Source organism: Frankliniella occidentalis, unplaced genomic scaffold, assembly GCF_000697945.3.
Source record: "Frankliniella occidentalis isolate FOCC.00 unplaced genomic scaffold, Focc_3.1 Scaffold46, whole genome shotgun sequence".
Classification (NCBI taxonomy): Eukaryota; Metazoa; Arthropoda; class Insecta; order Thysanoptera; family Thripidae; genus Frankliniella; species Frankliniella occidentalis.
The window spans coordinates 1,240,865-1,261,641 of record NW_026267176.1 but is presented as its reverse complement, the minus strand read 5'-3'; the positions used below and the strand labels follow the sequence as shown (position 1 = coordinate 1,261,641).

Below are 20,777 nucleotides of genomic sequence, written 5' to 3'. Positions count from 1 at the left end.
CTGTAAGACACCCGCTCTCTCTCGCTCTCTCTCTCTCTCTCCCTCTCTCTCTCCCTCTCTCTCCCTCTCTCTCTCTCTCTCCCTCTCTCTCTCCCTCTCTCCCTCTCTCCCTCCTGAGCGCGAGCGCCCCCCGCTGCTCCCTGGGTCCTCCTAGCTCGCTCGCTCGCGCTCTCTAATAAATTATCCCACAAAACATTGCCGTATCCGCCCGAACCACAAAACACGGTCTACCCCTGGCAGCCCCGCGCGCCCGCCCGCCCCGCCCTCACTTCCCGGTCGGGGAACATGGAAGGGGCCAGGCCCGGGCGGGGACCGCGTCGAGCCGCGCAGAGTTATCTGTCCGCATGCACTTTGTGCAGAGCCCCGCCCCGCCCCACCCCACCCTTCCGCGCTGCCCCGCGCCGCTGTGGTGTCGCGCGCGCGGATCGGACGTCAGCGAGATTCCGGTAAACGGGGGGCCACACCCGTCCTAAGAAGAGCCGGGGAGTCGTAAGAGGGAAGGGGGGGGGGGTATGGGGGTCAGCCTGAAGGGAGTTATTTCTGAAGGAAGTAGGGGCCGGGGGTGGCGTGGCGTGGTGCCGACGTTATGAGCTAGCGATAGCTTGGGGGGGAAATCGCGACCACGCAACGACCGCCGCTAAAATAAATCCTCCTTGTCCTTTGCAAGCGCTGCACTTCCTTCCTCGCCCGGTTCCTGTGAGGGTCAGCTGGTTCCGCGTCGCCGGCGAGTGAGTGTGTGGGGTTTGAAGAGTCGTCGTGGTGGGCGATTACAACAAGCGATCTTTTATGCAAATTAGGCAAATTTCAGACTTTTACTTTAAGACAATATCCTTTGCTTTGAACAATGCTGTTGTGTTCACTTCACACACGTATAGTTTTCTCGGAGAGGTGTACTTTCTGGCTGGTAGAGAGAGAGGGGAGAAGGGATGGAAAGCCGGTAGCAAGGGGCCGAGGCCGGCATGACAGAGTCGTGGAGTGAGTGACCCCTTCCGGTCCGGGGGTGAGAGAGCGCGGGAGTCGGCAGACGGAAGCAGCCGACGGGGAGGGGAGCGGGAAGGAAAAACTGAAGCGAAAGTAGCACCTGAAACTTTGCGCAACGCCCACAAAAAGGATCAATTGGAGAGGAATTCACTCGAGACTCCCGGCCCGGCGGCGGTGGAGGCGGCGGGAGGCGCGGTGGGAAGTGGGAGAGTCCGTCCCGCTCTTCCCGTCACTTTTCCCACTTTATTGTGTCCTAGACACAACCCTCAGCCCCCCCCCCCTCCTCTCTCTTGGACTCTCCCGTCGCTGCTTCCAATAAGAGTGCAGCGACGACGCACTGTCTCCCGGTCTTGTGCTGCTCGTGAGAGTGGTTTGCGTTTGGGACTGTGTGTAGAAGCAGGCCCGCTAAGGAAAAACCGCTGAAAATTTGTTTCAAAATCATTTCTCGTTATTGTTCTGTTATTATTGTACTCGTGCAACTTTTAACTTTTGTTATTTTAAAAAATGTGAGAGACGTAGAGTGCGTACTGCACTTGAAATGCAATGCGGGACTTTTCGAAAAGAAAAAAAAATACTTGCACTGCATGCATCTCGCAATAAAAATCGTAGAGGAAAAATCATGACCCTAGTCATTTCAGAGTGTGCGTGAAAAGGGGGAACTGCTGCATGCTGATCTCTGTGGCTCCCTCTGGCGCAGCGGGCCGCCCGGCTGGCAGCGGGTAGGCACCACGACGTACACGGGTGTGCCGCGGGTCTGCCTATGCTCCGGCCGTCCGGCGCCGTGGAACCCCGCTGCTCGGCGGCCACGCCCGCCCCAGCCGCCGCTGCCACTCCCCCGGCAACAGCGCATTATATATGCTTTCGCGCGATTATCAGCGGCGACTTCCGCGGAAAGATCCGTATCAGCGGGAGGTATAGTGTTTCCCCGCAAAATAGCCGCGCCCCGCTGTGCTGCTGGCGTGTCGCGAGGTCGTAATGAGAATGAGAGAGCGCGAGCAAGAGAGAGAGAGAGAGAGAGAGCAACTAACTGTAATGTGAGGAGAGGTTTGCGGAACTCACCGCAGAGAATCCGCCAGGTTCCTAATTTATGGACTCAGCTTCCTTCGCCGCGTCCAGCATCGCGCCCGCGCCACCGAGACGTTGCTCACCTTTCTCTGTCTGTTGCGATTACCTTCCCCAGGTTGCCAGGCAATAAATCTGCAGGCTTCCCTCCCTTGTCTTGTCTGGCGGCGTGTAGTAGGAGCAAAGGGGTCCCCTTAACCCCCTCCCCCCTCCTTTCTCTCACTCCCCCCCCCCCTCTTCACTGCCCCTTCCCTTCATTAGTGGCAAGAAGCCCTCTCCCGCCACTGTCTTTGCCTTGTCGGGCCTCTCTCTCTCTCTCTCTCCCTCTCCCTCTCTCCCTCTCGCTCTCTCGCTCTCCCTCCCTCTCTGCCGTGGCACGGTCGCCCTGCCCTGTCGTCGACAATGGTAGGAAATGACGTAAAAAAAGCTATTTTTCGCTTTGGCCCTCTCGGCGACGCCTTTGTCTCCACAATTAGCAGCTATTTGCCCGTCTTGATGGCATCTGCTGGAGTGGTGGTCGGGGGTCGGGGGAGGCGGAGCGGAGAGCTGTAGGTGAGGGGATGACGCGGGGACCAGGGGGGAGGGGAGAGGACGCCACCGGCGCACTCTCCCTCGTGATGTTACAAGAGGGACGCAAGTGGACAAAGCGGAGCGGCAATGCCGCGCCGAGTGCCGAGGTGTTGAAGTGCTGCTTTTTCTTCATAAATCCGCAGAAAGATATGAGGTAGCTGAGGCAGAGGCAGAGGCAGCACAGCACAGGATCATGTTTAATAATATTACTACCCCACGCCGTTTGAGGAATGTGACTACTACTGCTCTCTCGTGGAGCACCAAAGGCACCGCCAGATACATGTTGTTAAATGTACTCCTTAAAAGTTCTACACGAAGCCTTAGTGCACCCCTTAAACAACATTTCCTTTCGCATTATTTCACAAATTCTCCGAAAACATTGTGTGGGTGAGGTGCGTGGGATCTGTTACACGTACACCTAGAAAATGGTATCCTTGAAACAAGGAAACATGCCTTGCAGAAAGACTATTGTTTTTACCTTGAGCAAATACAAGGAAAATTTTCCTTAGCTTCGGGAAAATATCGTTGAAAATAAAGTAAAAATTGTGGTGAGATTTACGAAATCTAGTTTAAGGAGACCCTTTTGGGTGAAGCGGTAGCGGCCGACTAAATCGGAGGCAGGGCGCGGTCCTCTCTCTCTCTCTCTCTCTCTCTCTCTCTCTCTCTCTCTCTCTCTCTCTCTCTCTGGGCAGCCGGGCGGGCCGAGTGGCGCCGCCGTAAGCGGTCCAGGAGGGTCCGGCCGCACCCGCCGCACCTAATTCCACTTTCAGAATGGGTTGCAACGGCGAGTAAATGACGCATAAACTCGCGCGCGCTGCGGCGGCCCGCCGCCGTTTGACCCGAAGCAGAGCGGTAAGAACTATTTACTGCCCCCGACCCTGGCGGGCGGCTGGCGGCGCCCCGGAGAGGGGTACCATTATGGGCCATTCGCATTATGACAACATGATGTTAACGGAGCCGCGGGGGAGCAAGCTCGGGAGCAAGTAGTAGCGGTAGCGGGAGCAGCCCCCCGCCTCGCCAGCCCCAGGGGAGGCGTGCGCGGGAAGCTCAAGACTCCAGACAGACGGATATACCGACTGGCTTCATACCTGCAGCTTCTACATTCCAAACGAAGCGATCTATTGTTCAATTTTATTTATTTATTTTTGGTCCACAAACGAGTATATTAACATGTGCCGAAAACGACCAGCCCCACTCTGCTGCTAGGACCAACTGTGTGACGCCCTGCGGACCAGCCCAACGGCTAGGCCAGCCGCCCGCCACTTCCCGGATCCTGGAGAGAGTGTGGCGCAGTGTGTGGTTTTTGCCCCTCACCCCCTCCACCCTCCCTCCCCCTCTCCGGCTGGGGCTGGGCTGCCGGCTGATGGCTTTCTAATCAGCTTGCCACCACATTTACCCCGGCCCCTCGGCCCCCCCGCTGGTGCACGCCGCGGGACCCCCGCGTAGTGCCGGTGTACGACGCAAAGGCCCCCGCGGCCCCGCGGCCAGGACGCGAGCAAAACAGAGCAGCAGGGGAGTATCGCACCCGCCCACACCCACACCGACTCGCAACAAAAAGGCTCACGTGTTAACCTCTCAAATTTGTACGCATTATTTCTGTTTTTCGAAAATCGATGGGCTGTGAAAAGTAAGAAAGAAAAATCTAAAATTACGTTTTGAAACTATAAAAGACGGCCTGAAAGAAAAATAGTTTTGGATCGACGACGGGGAATTTTGTGAGAGCAACTGAACGAAACGCCCGTGCAGGAGGGAAGGGCGGTGGGCGGGGTGGTAGGGGGGTGTACTTCCTTGTTCACATAAAAGTCACGTTGGCGTCGAAAGGAAAAATTAGCATTGCCGTCGTGAAAGGCCCGCCGCGCCCCGGCGACACGGCGACACCAAGTTCGGTGTGGAAATTCGAGTCGTCGGCAGCAGTTTTTCATACCAATGATGCCGGTTGGCCTTGGGGTCAGGGGGGGGGGGGGAGCAGGGGGAGAGAGCGGAGTAGGGCGTGCGCTCCAGCTCGAGGCGGGCGTCGCAGCCGCCCCGGAGACTGGCTCGAGTCAGGGACACACCTCTTCCGCCCCGGCACGCCGCCTCTGCTCGGCCCGGCCTCTGCTCCGCGCTGCATATCCATCCACTTTGCCGGCAGAGTTTCGGTGACAAACACATTTAGCCGAGGGGGAGAGGCGGGCGAGGAGGGGGAGGCTGCTGCTGGGGGGCGGCTGGGTCTACTGCCGACCCAGTCTCGATAAAATTATGGGCGTGGCCTAAATGGGAGGAGGAAAAGCAGAATGCGAGAGCGGAGGTGAAAATGAGCTCCCTCGCGTGTCGCCGGGAGGGGCCCGGGGCCTGGCAGCCGGCGGCGGAGCAGGAGAGGGCGGCCTGATTTAAGGACACGGCGGACGACGACGACGACCTGCCCCACCGGGGGCGGCCCGGGGGCGGCGCCTGGCGGATGGGGAGAGAGGACCCGGGCCGCCCCCGCCGCCCTGACCCACTCTCAGTGCGTCCCGCGTGAGGCTCGAGTCAGTCAATTACCACGCGCCATTGCCGCGATACCTCATTACCGTAAACAAAGAGGACACTTCCTTATGCCCGGCCTGCATTAACTAACGCAATAAATCCGGCGCCACCCACGGGCCGGGGCCGCGGCCGGGCTGTCCCCTCGGGTTACGGTCCCGCTCCATCCCCGGACCGCAGGGCGCCCCCGCCCCCACCACCCCTACCACCCCTACTGCCCCTACCACCCTCACTACCCACCACCCCGCGCCCCACTCACAGTCAGCCCCGCACCCGGGCCCAGCCAAGTAGAATGGAGTTATGTACCGCTCACCTCACGGCCCTGCTCCAGGTCCAGGCCCTCCTACCCGCACCTCCAGGACACTTCTCCCAGGTCCCGCTGACTGGCGCCTTTTGAGCAGCGCGGGGGGTCGCGGTATGGGGGCCGCGGGCAGTGTGGACTTGAAGTGGCGCCGACGGCCAGCGTGGCCGCGTAGATCCCCGCCCCGTGGATGGTTCCATTCCATAAAGCGAATCAGACAGAAACTCGCGCTGAAGCGTCGCCCTCCCCTCTGCCGCTCTCGGGTTGCGTCGAAAGGAAGGGGGGGGGGGTCGCGGTCAACTGCCTACCAACTCCTCTTGCCCTCATCGACTCGGGAGAGCAAATTAGTAGGTCCAAACTGAAATGACAGTTCCAAAACTTGAACTTCAAACGCCCGCCGCCGCAGCCGCGCGCTTGCCTTTGCCGCCGCCACGCGGGGGACGAGCTCGCTCGAGAGTATAAGGGGTTGTGTCCTTGTCGACAATCCTGCTCGAGCCCTGCCAGCAGCGCCGGGCGAGTCCAGAGTGCGCGCGGGAACGCGCCCGTGAGAGGCCGTCGAGTTGATGAGCGTCGTGTGTTTGATGCGTGTGAAACGCCCAACATTTATAAATTTCCACAAAAAAATATTATAATTTGGGTGTTGTGGGCTTTAAAAGACCCGTGCTGCGTGGGGGGCGCGCAGCAGCAGCGAGATCTGAGAGGGGCCTGCGCGGCCGGACTCGCTCTATAACTCAGAGACACATACACTTTTGATTTGCGGAGCGTGCCGCGATAAAAACGTCCTCATCTAGCGGCGGCGGAGGCGGCCGTGATAAAAGACATTTTGCAGGCTTTATGCGGTCAGCTTGATGGTCGACTTCACGAGTCGTTAGGTTTGTTCGTTGGCGCGCCGCCGTGGCGTGGCGTGGCGCGGCCGGGTGCCGCGCAAAGCTCGAGCGCGGCGAGAAAAATAACGTGGATTATATCGAAGCGCCCACCACTGGGCTTTCTTTATTTGGGGGGGGGGGCAATAATTGCACACCACGACCACGAGCACTTAGTAAAATTAAGATGTGGGCGGAATGGTTTCTCCCATATTTTCAGAAATAAATTTAAAAATGTAACGACTTATTCCTCCCGGCACGTTCGTGTAGCGGTAGTTGATCGGTACATTCGTTTAGTTCAAGTTTTCAATGCGTGCAGTATTGAAATCGGTGAACGACTGACAAAATTCAAGGATTGCAGTTTTTTTGCTTAATGTGTGCTTAATGGGGGCCGCGTTTGAACTGTGGCATTCACCCGCCCTTTAGGACAGGTTGGCCAACATGAATAAAGCAATTTGATTTGAAGTCCTTCTTGTGTTGTGTGCCAAGGCAAAGGATAACGAAAGTTTATAATCGAATGTACCAATGGCATTGGCATGCTGAGACTAAGTGCACTTCTTACAGCTTTTTCTTTATCTTTAATTATTATCTGCACTCCAGATATGTTTTCTTGGGAGAAGCTCTCCTCCGTTCATGCAACTCTTTACGTCTCAAAACTGTCATGGCTCTTTCCTGACAGCAGTTTCTTGATATTTGCAATTTAAGAGATGTAAAGAAGAAGCCTGAAAGCAAATTCTAACGTAGATCTTAGGTAAGGCATTTATACAACTACTTCAAGAACTTGCGGACTTACAAATGTTGTGCTTAATGCCCTCTGAGTGCCTTAATCAGAACTGTGCAGACGTAGCCCCATTAGTTCGTGTTCCGGTTAAGAAATAGCAAATTTTCGATTTGCTAACTTTTTGTGATATTACTTTACCTGAAGAAAAGTTGAAACTGACACACTCTTCTTGTTTCTGATAAAATTGTTCTTATCATCTCGGCTTTCTTGCTTAAAGTGACTGTCTTGCTGATTGGGGACGTAAACAAAACAGTAAGATGTCACAAAAATTCTTAGTTATTCCCACAAATTATCATGTAACTAGCGTGCACCCAGTACTTTCATAAAATATCTTTTTTGTCATCTTCATATGATATGTTAAGTCTTTTCCAATGTTCACGTTAGACAGCCCTTATATGATCTTGTTTTGAAGACGGCCCCTTTAAAAAGTAAGGTTATGCCTCTTTTCCTCCTCCTCAAGGCGGTTTAATCTTGCCTCACTTCAAAAGTTTTTCAAATTCTACGTCTTTCTATTTCTTTAATTGGAGAATATTATCACTCGTTAACTGGTGCTAGTCTCTATCAATCAAATTGCTAAAAAGTACTGGAATGTCCAGGGGAGAGTGGGAATGCAACAGGTACCTAAATAAACTGCTCTTAATAAGTTTTAATATTAGATTCTGCATCTGTTACTCATTTTTCTCGACATTTTTTGATGTGCACTTCAAACTATATTCTCCTTCAGTCTTAACCATTTACGGTATATCTGTCTGTGGTAGTAAACCTCACATCAACTTATAGATAATCAGATTTGAAGGCAGAATTCCTTATACTCTTTATTGAAAACTCACAGAACAGCAATACATAGGTCCCCAACTTGTTTTCTTTTTCTTTTCCAACATATCACCTTAACTCAACAATCCAGACAAAGTGGGGAGAGAAAAGAAAGTGGAATAATTTTGTGCTCAGTGTAGTGTAACCTTCTGGTTGTTGGATACTGTTTACTTCTTGGAGTATTTCTTGAGAAATTTTCACTCTTTGTGTGTTTCCAATAATTTTACGTTTTCTTTTCTCCTTTAGAATGACTATGTGTCTTTTTCAAGAAGATCATGAGGAAGTGAGTCAATCATCAGATTTAAAAATCTTAGGAAAGGAATGTCTTTAGAATCACAGAAAAAGAACTAGGTTACCATGGCTTCTGGTGCATCATCACTTGAAAGTAATGGCAGCAATGGTAAGTTTAAATCCTTAGCATCATTTACTAGTATCTCCAATATGGTTTCTTAATTAATTTATAATTTTACTGTTGTCTTTTTTTAATACATAAAGCCACTGGAACTCTGCAGAGGAATTACAATGTAAGTAGCAGTGATCGTAGTGACCGTAGTGACCGCAGTGACAGAAGTGATCGAAGTCATTCTGGTGGGTCACCTCGGGACTATGATGGCCTTAAACAACAATGTGACAAAGCCATGCATGAACTGCAGCTATTACGAAGGTAATAATAATTTAACTACTATTCTTGGCCACAATTATCATTCAGAGGACTATAGACATTTTCATATGTATTATAGGCAACACAGCGAAACAATAAGACGATGCGACCACACTATGAAAGAGCTGGATTACTACAGAGGACAACATCGGGCAGCTATGAGCCAGCTGGAAGCAGCAGCAACAGAATCATCCACATTAAGGGGAAAATACAGCGAAATAGCTGCTGAAAAGCTGCGCTTGGAACGTGACATGCAAAACCTGCAACTTGAAATTGGAGAGCTGAGGTCGCAGGTAAAATTCTCAGCATTTAAGAATGATTAATATTCTTAATGCCATTTTTATCCACTTAAGAAGCTATCTATTTTCATAAATAATTTATATCTATTTGTTTGTTTCAGGATGTTATTGGCAGTGAAAGTGGTACTGCAGATACGCTAAATCAACATTACTTGACTGCATGTGAGAAATATGAAATGGTTAAAGATGAGTACGAATCACTCCGAAAACGATATGATGATCTCATAGCTTCTCATTCAGCTGCTGTTAATAAGCTGGAACTAGCTCAGGTATGTTGTAGTTTGGTATTAGCTCTCTTTGATTTCTCATTATTTACTTGACTGAAATCTTATTTAAATTATGACTGCAGGAAGAAGTAGGAAGACTGAAAAAGCAGTGTGAGGAATTAGTTCAAGAGAGAAATTTAGCTGTAAGGGAGAGAACTGTACTGCAACAGCAGTGTACAGCAGCAATTCGGCAGTGGGACATCGCTTTAAGAGAAAGGAATGAGTACAGGGAAGCTTTAGCAAAGGTAATTAGCCCAAACATATTCATTGTTTACTTCATAAACCAAATATTGACATGTACCTCTATCTATCTTATCTATCACAATATTTTATTACAGGCTCAACAACAGCATGAAGAGGCTGTCAAGGAAATCAATCAAGCTATGGCTGTGCGCATGAAGGCCAGTAAAGATCTTAAGCGTCTTACAGAAGAGCGTAATGCAGCTATGCAGGAGTACTCGCTAATTATGAGTGAAAGAGATACAGTCCATAAAGAGATGGAAAAGTTGACTGATGACCTGACGCAGGCTTTTAACAAAAACAGGACTCTTGAAGTGGAGAACAAGGACTGCATTGAAGAGGTTTGTGTTTCCTGACTGGTATTGAAGGACTGTATATGAACAGTTTCACCTCTAGGATCATACATGCTTCTAGAAAACCTTCTCTCTTATCTTATCTTGTTTTGTCTACACAGAAAAAAGCCCTCTCTTATCAAGTTGAAACATTGAAAAGGGAAATAGCATCTGCTCTTCATGATCGGGATAAAGCCCTTAAAGAATGTAATGATTTGCGAGAAAAGTATGGAGATTTCATTGCACAGAAAGAATCAAATAGTGGAGGCTTAGCTGCCTTTGAATCCAACACTTTCATCCGGGAAAGGTTTGCTTAAATATTATTTATCAAGTAAATTTCAAAATTTCCTACCATCATCTTTACAATAAATATGTTTCTATTATTTGTCACAATTTTAGGGACACTTGCCGCAGTGATCAAGCTGAAGTTTCTACTAGTACAAGAGATATGTATGGAAAGTCTCAAAGAGAGAGAATGGATAATTTAGATCAGGCAAATCAGGAGCTTGAAAGATTGAGGAAGCAGATTGACAAACTTCAGGCTGAATTACAAGGTATGTTTTTTAGATCAGGGAAGTACAGCCATTGTGTGGGGACAGTCTTGCTTAAATCAGCAACATTCAGCTTCTTAAGGTCTGAGGATACTGAAATAAGTTCTGACTTTTGCAAAATCTTTTATGTGTAATCTTGTACATTCCCTTTGTCTTATTAATTTATATCTTTCTACAGAGTCAACACAAGAAGCTGAAGTTTCTAAGAGAAGGAGGGACTGGGCCTTTAGTGAAAGAGATAAAATTGTGCTAGAACGTGAAAGTATCAGGACTTTATGTGACAAACTTCGCAAAGAACGAGACAGGGCTGTTTCAGACCTTGCTGAGGCACTTAGGGATTCAGATGACATTAAAAAGCAACGCAATGAAGCTTCAAAGGAATTAAAACAGTTAAAGTAAGGTCCTTTTACAATTGGCAATCTTATTAAACTTCAAATATATTTGTTGAAATGTTTTTATCATTTGACAAACTTACTTTGCAGAGAAAAAGTTGAAGCTCAGATGGAAAAGGAAAGTCGATCTCAGCAATTCAGAGCGGCGGGTCACAATCATAGTCATGACTCAGCAATTGATTCAGATTTGCAAGAGTGGGAAACAGAGATTCTTGAAATTGACATTGTATGTCAATCCCAACATCACATCAATATACTTGAGCTATGATTAATATCCAAAATATCGAACTAATCAAATTTTACATTATTGCAGAGTGGCCTTGCATCTGATGATGATCTAGGATTTGATTTGGTAGGAGGGAGGGATGATCCTCAGTACTCCAATGATACTGGTATATATGTATCCTCCATTGCAAAAGGCAGTGTAGCTGATGGAAAGCTGAAGTAAGTAAAAGAGCTTAAGGAAGTCAGTTCTTTTGACCAAATATAATTTTTCATTCTTAATTGCTACTACATTAAGCCTAATGTTAATGATAATGGTTTTTGCTTCAATAGGGTCAATGATTGCATTAGTAGAGTAAACAATGTAGACTGCAGCAATGTGAGTAAGCGCATGGTTCTTGAGACTGTTCGTGCTGGAGGTCGTGTAGCAAACATGGTTGTTAGACGCCGTCGATTCATTCGCAGTATTTACACTACTCAGGTACATTTCTTACTGTAATCTTTCTTCGTTTCATATTATAATAAGCAGTTCTTTTTTATGCTTAATAAAATTTTTCTTTGCTTAATACAGTTGCATATGGGACTAGATTGTGAACATGGACTTTCTTTAGAAACTGGCATTTATATCTGCAAAATTAGTCCAGGCTCAGCTGCTGCTAAAGAAGGAAACCTAGCTGTTGGTGATAGAGTTCTCAGTGTAAGTTTTACATTAAGAGATGATTTATAAATTGATTGTATTGCTAACCCTTTTTTCTTGTTTAATACTGGATTATTTTTGAACAGATTAATAACAAGCCAATGGATGGATTGTCATCTGCAAGGGAGGCCATTGCTATTCTAGAAGAACACTCAGATTCAGCCACAATCACTACTTTAAAAGGTTCAGGTAGTGGTGGCAGTAACAGTTCCCACAGCAGTTGTGAAGAAGAGAGAGTTTTTCCAGGTGCTAGCAACACATGTAAGGAGAGTGCTCAACAATTGAGGTGTGTTCAACTTTTTGTGACTTTATGTCATCTAATACTTTAGATTGATAAATTTAAGGAATTATATAACATTCAAAACTGTAATTTGTAGGGAGCACCGAATATTTGATAGATCGCCTACTTGTAGTAGCAGTCCCCACGGCTCCCATGGCCGTGATCACAAGCATAGTGCTTGTCAGACAGATGGCATTGTTCGCCCAGACTTGTTGGATCAGAGGTATTTTCCATCACCTTGCCTGTCTTATCATTTGTTGTAGTTTTATTTAATGAAACAGTATCACTAAAGTTTGCCACTGAAATGCAGGAATTTTCTCCACAGCAGGTTTTCTGAACGTTCTGTATATAAAGTCAACAAAACCCCAGTTGACAAAGTCAGCAGCAACAGTGGCAGCAGCAGTACGGGTTGGGGTGAACTTTTAAGAGAAAAGTTTGATCGTGTTCGGAATCGCAGAGAGGTATGTAAAGTAGTATTTTGTGACTAGCTTCTCTTTGAAAGTTAATTTTTACTGATACAAATTTGTGGCTTTCAGTACACTTTCCCAGATAAGAACAAAGACAGAAATGCATCCCCAGTTGGACAGGAAGAGGAGGTTATAGCTGAACTAGATTCTGTAATCAACAGCTATCATCCAACTCAGAGAAGTCAGACATCAGGGTCTGGTCTGAGTAGTGGAACAGGGACTGTAGCTTTGAGAAGACGTAAAGAAGAGGAGAAAAATGGAGGAACATGGCCTAAAGCACGTGGCATCAATGCTAGACACAGCACTGGAACAGTACTTCATCATCGCAGGTATGCTCATTATTTTAACAAGTATAAATTTCTTTAATCTTGAACTTGAGTGTAATTTTTCTCTGTAAATTTCTACAGACCGAAAGAACGTGTTCCCATATCAAACCTATTGAGGGATCGTCCTACGCCTGATTGTGATCACTTGAGTGATGCTAGTAGTAATGCATCCAAAGATATGCTTGATTATTGCAAGAAAAAAGGAAGTCATAATAGTAGTGCTGGAATGCGCCATTATCCACCAAGTGACAGTGAAAGCAATGCAAGTCCAGTACCTGATGGTACTCACAGTCGCATCATTCACCCACTTTATCTAAGACCCCATCCTCACTATCCTTTTCCAGTGCAAGTGCCTCATTCCCACCACCCTCACTCTCATACTATTGCACCTTCTCGCTTTCCTGGTCCCCGTTATCACTCCCCAGTGCCCCACTTACCATCATCTCCAAGTGGTGAATCCATCGGTCTACCGGATACAGGCAGGCCTTGCTTTGAACCTCCTTATGGTCCACCTCAGGTAATTTTTAGACAGTCCTCAGGGTTTTTTTCATCCCTGACTGACTGTTTGTAGTTAATTTTGTGATTATTTTTTCGTATGTTTAAGAATTGATAACCCTTATTTGCAGCCCTATCATACACATTCTCCATCTGATGTGCACTTTGTTAAGCAAGCTCACTCCCATCCAACCTACCGTGTAAATGATGACATGGCAATTTCTTATCAGCCTGGCGGATTTGAGAGTGGGACATTCCCCCGAAAGAAAGAGAACCCAAGATTTCGGTATGCTATTTTTAATTTTTCTTAAATATTTTAAAGTTAAAGTATTTGGACACTAATAAATTCTTGTTTCAGAATCCCTTCAAACCCTAGTGTTACCAGTAAAGTATCCTCTTCAGCTGGCAGTATGGAACGACCTTCTGAAAGAGACAGTCCAATGCCCACTTTTAGAGTGGATGTTCTCAGTCGGGCAAGTCGCGGTAGCAAGAGAAATTCCCTTCCTGATTATTGGTCAGGATCACACCAGTCAGGATCACAGCACTCGTTAGTTATTTTCAATTTTCCTTCTTGTTTTGCATGTTATTCCTCACTGAAGACTGTGGGTTTGAACATGTAGCTCTGCAATTACTGCCTTAATTTATCAAGTTATACCAATATGAAAATATTTTAGTACATGTATTCTCAAGGAGGAAACCTTCTATTTTTACAGCCCTATTCCTGCTCCTGGAGACCTTAGACGGGTGCATATTGATAAGTCAGTGGAGCCTTTAGGAATTCAAATTAAATGCCTTGATGGAGGTGGTGTTTTTGTATCAACTGTCAGTGTCAATAGTCTGGCAAGCAAAGTTGGTTTACAGGTATGATTTTGCTATTATTCTCATCTATGTTATCATCTTTTCCTTTCTCTTCCCACATTAATTAATGATATTACGTATATTATATATATATTATATTGCTAATCAGGTTGGTGACCAGCTCCTGGAGGTGTGTGGCATAAATATGCGCAGTGCAACTTACCAATTGGCTGCTAATGTTTTACGGCAATGTGGGAATTCTATTACTATGCTTGTCCAGTACAGCCCAGAAAGTAAGTACTACTGACTTTTTACTCTTTTTTTTTTTTTTTTTCACTTTATCACCGTTATATCTTTTATACCTGATATCACCTTGAAACTTTTTATAGAGTACAAAATGGAAAATTCTGGTAGCTCTAGTGGTGATGAAAGTCATCGCTCTGATTCACCAACTCCCCGAAACTCACCTCATGCAACCCATGCTAAGCTCCAAGAACTGGGCCCTAACAGCCTCTACAACAATAGTCACCCAAATGAGCAGAATACTCTAACCAGGAGCCAGATAGCTCAAGCAACATCCACCCTTCAAAGGCAGAAGGCTGCCAAGTTTAATGCATCACATTCACAACGTTCTTCCTTAGTCCAGTAAGGGTGTTTTTTCATACAATTACAGTGTTGTTCATAGGTATCAGCATCTTATGAATAATCTTTATTCTCTTCTTATTAGGAGTTTGGATGACACAAGCAAGTCATCTGCGCATGAGCCCAGACTCTTAATGTTAGAAACACGCAAGTGTAGCAACTTGGGTATCAGCCTTGTTGGTGGCAATGCTGTTGGTATTTTTGTGCACAGTGTGCAACCAGACTCTCTTGCAGCTGAAGTTGGCCTTAGAACAGGAGACCAAATATTGGAGTACAATGCAACTGACTTGCGCCAAGCCACAGCTGAAGAAGCAGCCTATGAATTGGCTAAACCTGCTGATAAAGTTTCGGTTCTTGTTCATTACAACATTGACAAATATAACAAAATAAAGGATAAGCCTGGAGATCGCTTTTACATCAGAGCTTTATTCGATCGTCAAGGCGATACCGGAGAACCAATGCAATTACGTTTCCATAAGGATGATGTCTTATTTATTGACAACACAATGTTTAATGGAAAACCAGGGAACTGGAGAGCTTGGTGTGTTGATGAAGAAGGCAATATAATGCAACAATGTGGTATCATTCCAAGCAAATACAAGTAAGTACTTTATGGGTTCAGCAGTAGATTTCTTCTTAATTATTGTCAAGTTCATACTGTAGTTTCAGAAATTCTGACCCCCATATAATGAGTATATTTCCTCAACAGGGTTGAAGAGCAGCTGCTCAGGAGAAGTCTTGGGGATTTGGAGACAGATGTGCGCCGTGGTTCTACAACAGCTCGCCGCAGTTTTTTCCGACGCAAGAAGCATCAGCGATCTGCTAGTCAAGACAGTAAGGAACTTGCCAGCTTCAGTAGCATCAACTTGGGCTGGTACTCAGACTCTGGAAATTTGAATGATGAAGCAGCTCTTGCCAGCTACCTACGAGTGGAAAAATTGAATTGTAAGCATTTTGTAGTAACAGTAGAAATTTTGAGCTTGGGTGTTAAAATCTTTGTTATCTATCTTATCATACACAACAATTGCCCTCAAGTATGCAGTGAATATTGAAAGTGTACCTTTTATTTTGTTCTAGATACTGTATTCCGACCTGTCCTGATAGTAGGTCCATTGGCCGATTGTGTCACTGAAAAGCTCCTTCAAGACTTCCCTCAACTTTTTGTTAGATGTGCTCCTGATGTAATGCACTGCAGCTCTACGGATGTTGAAAAGGGAATTGCTAATGGTGTCCTTGTAGACTATCGGAAGAAGCATGGTAGCATATTTGAATGCACATCGGTTGCTGCTATTAGAGATATATGTGACAAGGTATGTCAGTTAATAATTTTAAATACCTACTATTGGATTGGCTATTACCAAAACTCTTCCCTTAGCTGCCTTAAAATTTTAATTACCTTACTCATGATCTGTTGAAAAACATCTCATCTCATACCTTTTATCTTTGTTAAGTCTAAAGCTAATTCCACCTCCACCCATAACATTTAAAACTGACTGACAGTGTTGGATTAGGTATGGTATACTAATATTGTTTTGTTTCTCCCTAATATTGTTTAGAACACTCACTGCATTCTTGACATATCTCTTGCTGCGGTTGAACGCCTCCATCGTCACAATTTGTATCCAATCATTCTTCTTATTAAATTCAAATCCTTCAAACAAATTAAAGAAATCAAAGAAGTGAAGGATACCCGCTGTTCAATGGACAAAGTGTCAGCCAAAGCAGCCAAGGAAATGGTTGAACATGCTGCCAAATTGGAGGCAGACTATCGGCATTTAATATCTGGTCAGTTTTTCCCATTGTTTCTTTTTTTCCTTTTTACATTCTCATTAAATGTCAAATTGTTTTATCACTGTCAATTGTCTTTTTTCAGCTGTTATCCCTGCTGGAGTAAATGTTGCCTACATGTGCACTCAAATCAAAGATGCCGTTGCAGTGGAGCAAACTAAAACACTGTGGGTCCCTGTGTCATAGGCTCTTATAAGGTCTCAGAACATAGTCAATGGATATGGAACCGATGGATATGAATCTTAATATATTTTTCCATCTTCAATCTTCTCCAGCATTACCTGAAATATTTTGTAGGTATATTTTACTTTTTTGTGCCTGCACAGAAATGAGAAAACAGAAGCAAATGGTGTGCATTAAGTTGTGTGATTTTAGTGTGATGATTTCTTGCTCCAGCATTGTACAGTAGTTGAACTAACATTTGATTTTTTTGAAATGTTTTAGAGTTGTGATGCAGAAGTTTGCTTCAGTTTGTTAATGTCTCATGTTCATGTCTGTCAGTAACAATTTAAAATTTTTAGGAGATGACATACATACCATTTGTAGTGGGCCAATGATATAATTTCATCAGTTGTTTCTCAATGTTCATCTTACCCGACATTATTCCCTGGATTTTGAACTCTCCCATAGGACAGTTATTATGAAATCAGGGATCTGCTCCTCAATCTTCACTTTTAATGGTACATGCTTGTGGGCACTGGATGTATTCTAAAGTATAAATTTTTGGTTGGTGGTATGTAAATGAATGCAGCATGTACACATAAGTGCAAGTATGTTTCATGATCCAAATTTTTGCTCTGTCTCCTTTTGCTTTACATATTCTCTATTCTTGTCTTTTGCTTTGTCTACTTGTACTGTATATGTGAGAGTCATATAATGAGAAATTGTGTGAATCTGTGAGGGTGAGTTCTGTTCTTCCAGATAAATGCCTAGTCTATTCAGAGAGTTGATTTTAAACTGCGCCAAATAAGTCGCACGGTCTTAAAGATTTTGTATTGACTTTTAAAATTTTATTCTTATATTTTCTCCTTCCTGAGTGCATCGTACTTTTGTGATCATCAAGACAATACTTTTGTAGTTCTCTTTGTAACTGAATCAATCATCTGGTGGTTTATTGACCATAATTCATTAGCTTTTGCACTCATTGACACCTTGTTTTGTATGTATTTTGTTCATCATCTTTTTCTTAAACCATAATGTAATGAATGTGTAAATAGACTTACACCGTTGGCACTGATTTGTATGATGTCCGCATTTTCAGGAAAAAGTTATGGTTATATTTCAGAACTGTTGTTACTGTACAGTATGAGACTGTTTTTACTGCATTTTAATCTGTTTGTAGTGTACTGGTTAAAACACCCATAATGTTAATTTTCAATGTATTATTCTGTTCTGGACTGAAACTTTTCACTGTTTAGCAACTTTTTAAACCTTATTTTAAGCTTCTCTATGCATCACCCTGGAATATTTTAACAGTTTGTTTTGGGTCTTCCATTGTTATCTTGCTTTCTGGGCGTGCAGTATTCAGTATTAAGAGATTTTACTTAAAGAAATGATTGGCTCTATAATTTCCTTGATGGTGCCAGCTGTGAACCAGATTGATAAATTTGCTAGTTATTTTTAGCGCCTGTCACTACACCCTAGAAACTTTATTGACTTCAATTCTGTTGAGTCGCCTGTTAATATTTCAATTTTATGATATTGTGTGTATATTCTTTATGAATTTGTCTCTTTTGTGTTAAAAATGTTTATCTAGTGGTGCAGGGTGATCCTGTGTGAGTTAAAGGTTGGCACATAGTGGAATATGTTCCCACTTTCACTTTTCAAATGTATTTGTTGCACACCTGGTTACAGGTGTTTTATGCACTTTCTTGCTGGGACTACGTGCTTGCTCAAACTGTGTTTTATTCTTAATTAATTTATCTTTGTACCTAGTATTTTTATGGTAACTTTTACTTTTGCCCTCTGAAATTATCAGCTTTTCTTAACCTGTAGGATGAGTGGTAAACCTTCTCCTAGATTGACGATTGTTTGATTTCCAAACAGTTTCTATTTGTTTTACTTATTTTATATTTTGGCAGGCACTTTAAACAAACAAACATAAGAAGTCCTCTTATGTCTTGGCTAGTCTATTTTACAATTTTATAGCAAATGAATGCTTTTTATTCAAACTCACTTTTTGGTATCTTTTTTTATGAATTGAAAGGAGAACCTCCTTTCACGCAAAGTAAACGGAAGGCTGAGAGGAATTCAAACATGTCTGAAAATAATTAAGGCTGAATTAAGCTGACAAACTTTATTAGTAGGTTGTGAAAATAATTTATTATTATTACTGTCTTTTACAGTTAACCAGTGTAAATTTGAAGAAAAAATGTGTATTTTTTGATATTGGAATGTTTTATTGTGGCTGTAGACCAGCTGATATCTACCTAAATGTTTCTTATCCGTCCTTCAAAATTTTTTATCTTTGAGTCTTTTGGAGTTTTATATTTTAATCAAATTTGTTTGATATACACATACTGCTTAGTATTTATTCTTTTGTATTGTATTCTCTTCAAAAGCATGTGTACCACCTATGGACAAGGGATGCACGTTTTGTTGATTTTGCTGCAACATATATGTTACCAATCCATAGTCTGTCTATGGGTTTAATGGTTATATTTACTGTCTTGTACGTACATATTTTTCACAATTTCAAATCACCATGTTTCTAGTTTGGTGGCCAGTGTTTTGTTTGCCTACATGCACACTCTGATGATCCTGAGGACTGCGAGATGCATGCACTGACATATCATATGAGATTATTTTCATATGTGGTTTTATTGAATTAAATGCTATTGTTGCATATTATAATTGGCTTGCTCAACCTCTCCCAACAAACAGCACAGTGCATCTAGAAGTGGGTCGGGGAAATCTATTTTCAATCGCTGTTCTGCACTGCTATTCTTGTGAATGCCGTTTGCCTCTGAAATTACCACTATGCCGCGCCGCCTTGCCGGTCTTTATTGCCGACCCAGAGCCAGAGAGCAGAGCCTCAGCACAGATGGAAAATTACGTCCGAGCGTGAACAGTCGTTTCCAAGTCGACTCGTTATTGATGGGCACTGAAATCCACCACAAATATTACTCTTATCGTTATCATCTTGTTATTGTTTTTTCATGGTCAGTGTCCTCTGTCGTCCGCTTTGGCCGAGTATCGCACGAACAGCTGGAACACCATTTTGCATATGGATAGTAGAATGATGAAGGTGACGAGGCCCAGGACCACGGCCTTGACGATCTGGAACTCGTCCAGGCTGTGTTCTCTCCCGCTACCGACGTCACCTTTCCCTTCGTCCTGGCTAACGTCCTGGCTCGGCTGCTTGCGGAAGACAATTTCGTTTGTGTCCGCTGGCACGTCGCTCTCCCAAACAGTCTTGCACAATTTCGTGCAGATCTTTGTTAACTTGTCGACTGGAGTGGTCCTGGTGCAGTTGGTTACTGCAAAAATACAAGACTCCTCGATAGTTCGAAATCACTCACAAATATAATTCACACCACTGTTAATGATGGTTTTGCCTCATTAAAAATCGCATGATGACAAATTATACTTTGTTCTGTGAGGAGATTGATAACGTCTTGGCAGGTGTTGGCACAGGAGGTGGTGCACGGCTGTACCACGCGAGAAGTCCCATTGCCGGCTCCAGGGCTAGCGGCGGGGAAGGACGCCATGCCGCTCGGTGAGACCCGCGCAACTGTCCAACGTCCAAACGCACAGACTGTTCGACCGCCTGCACCTCGCCGTTCTGACCGAACCAGCCAAACCACCACCGGCAAGCAAAATGCCCCCCCCCCCTCCTCTCCCCCTTTTCAACCTCGACCGCTCCGTTTCCCCCCACCCACGCGTCTCCCTCTCCCGTCCGTCAGTCTCTGTGTTTTGATTTGCTTACACGAGTGAACCTCTTTTCGACCAGCCCTCCGCAAACCGTTCTCTATTTCGGGCCGCGGGCCTCACATATCGCTCACCCATCCGACCCGACGGACCAGGGTGGGCGCCGCGCAGCGTCGGCCTTCCCCGGCCGCTTGGCGTGGCCTGGCCCGGGGGCACCACGAGCAGCTGTGGCCTGGCAACCCCGGGAGCGTTTACACGCGAGCTCGTCCAGAATGGATTGAAAAGGTGTGTGGTGCGTGGTGTGGATTTGGATCTGAGAATAATCAACGAATCTCTTCTCGGACTGCCCGGCAGCGATCCTTCATATTTATGGGCTCATTCAGAAAGTACGACCGTCACTTTTCGTCATGAACCCGTCGAAAGTTTGGCCTGTAAGCTCTCATGGCGCCTGGTAGATAGGCAACATCTTGCCTACAATGCATGTGAGTACTGCGGGGTGGCCTACTCCGAGTCTCGCAGGCGCCGAGCTCCCGTAAAATGCCAGCTGAATTAATCTGAGAAAAACGGACGTAATTTTT

General features: G+C 45.2%; 2 protein-coding genes across 4 annotated transcripts; one reads left to right on the top strand and one right to left on the bottom strand.

Annotated features, from left to right (window-relative positions):
• Window positions 1–6,885: 6,885 nt before the first annotated feature.
• On the top strand, window positions 6,886–19,182 carry LOC113201873 (disks large homolog 5). Of its 3 annotated transcripts, none has more exons than XM_026415833.2 (29): window positions 6,886–7,030; window positions 8,120–8,273; window positions 8,369–8,537; window positions 8,614–8,827; window positions 8,935–9,102; window positions 9,183–9,344; window positions 9,438–9,680; window positions 9,794–9,978; window positions 10,071–10,225; window positions 10,401–10,617; window positions 10,705–10,840; window positions 10,928–11,058; window positions 11,170–11,317; window positions 11,408–11,533; window positions 11,620–11,819; window positions 11,911–12,036; window positions 12,124–12,274; window positions 12,350–12,609; window positions 12,688–13,123; window positions 13,233–13,387; window positions 13,460–13,648; window positions 13,815–13,962; window positions 14,069–14,192; window positions 14,289–14,544; window positions 14,627–15,142; window positions 15,251–15,486; window positions 15,619–15,851; window positions 16,098–16,326; window positions 16,415–19,182. In XM_026415833.2, the coding sequence occupies exons 2-29, from the start codon at window positions 8,231–8,233 to the stop codon at window positions 16,513–16,515; spliced, it is 5,457 nt and encodes a 1,818-aa protein (XP_026271618.1). In that variant the 5' UTR covers window positions 6,886–7,030; window positions 8,120–8,230; the 3' UTR covers window positions 16,516–19,182. The 3 variants fall into 3 exon arrangements, with proteins under 3 accessions (XP_026271618.1, XP_052123022.1, XP_026271619.1); XM_052267062.1 differs by lacking the exon at window positions 6,886–7,030 and adding an exon at window positions 7,297–7,312 and having other exon boundaries at window positions 12,142–12,274; XM_026415834.2 differs by lacking the exon at window positions 6,886–7,030 and having other exon boundaries at window positions 12,139–12,274.
• On the bottom strand, window positions 18,611–20,145 carry LOC113201874 (uncharacterized). The gene is made up of 2 exons (XM_026415836.1): window positions 19,919–20,145; window positions 18,611–19,808 (listed from the first exon to the last, which is right to left on the bottom strand). The coding sequence occupies exons 1-2, from the start codon at window positions 20,037–20,039 to the stop codon at window positions 19,492–19,494; spliced, it is 438 nt and encodes a 145-aa protein (XP_026271621.1). The 5' UTR covers window positions 20,040–20,145; the 3' UTR covers window positions 18,611–19,491.
• Between the last annotated feature and the right edge of the window lie 632 nt (window positions 20,146–20,777).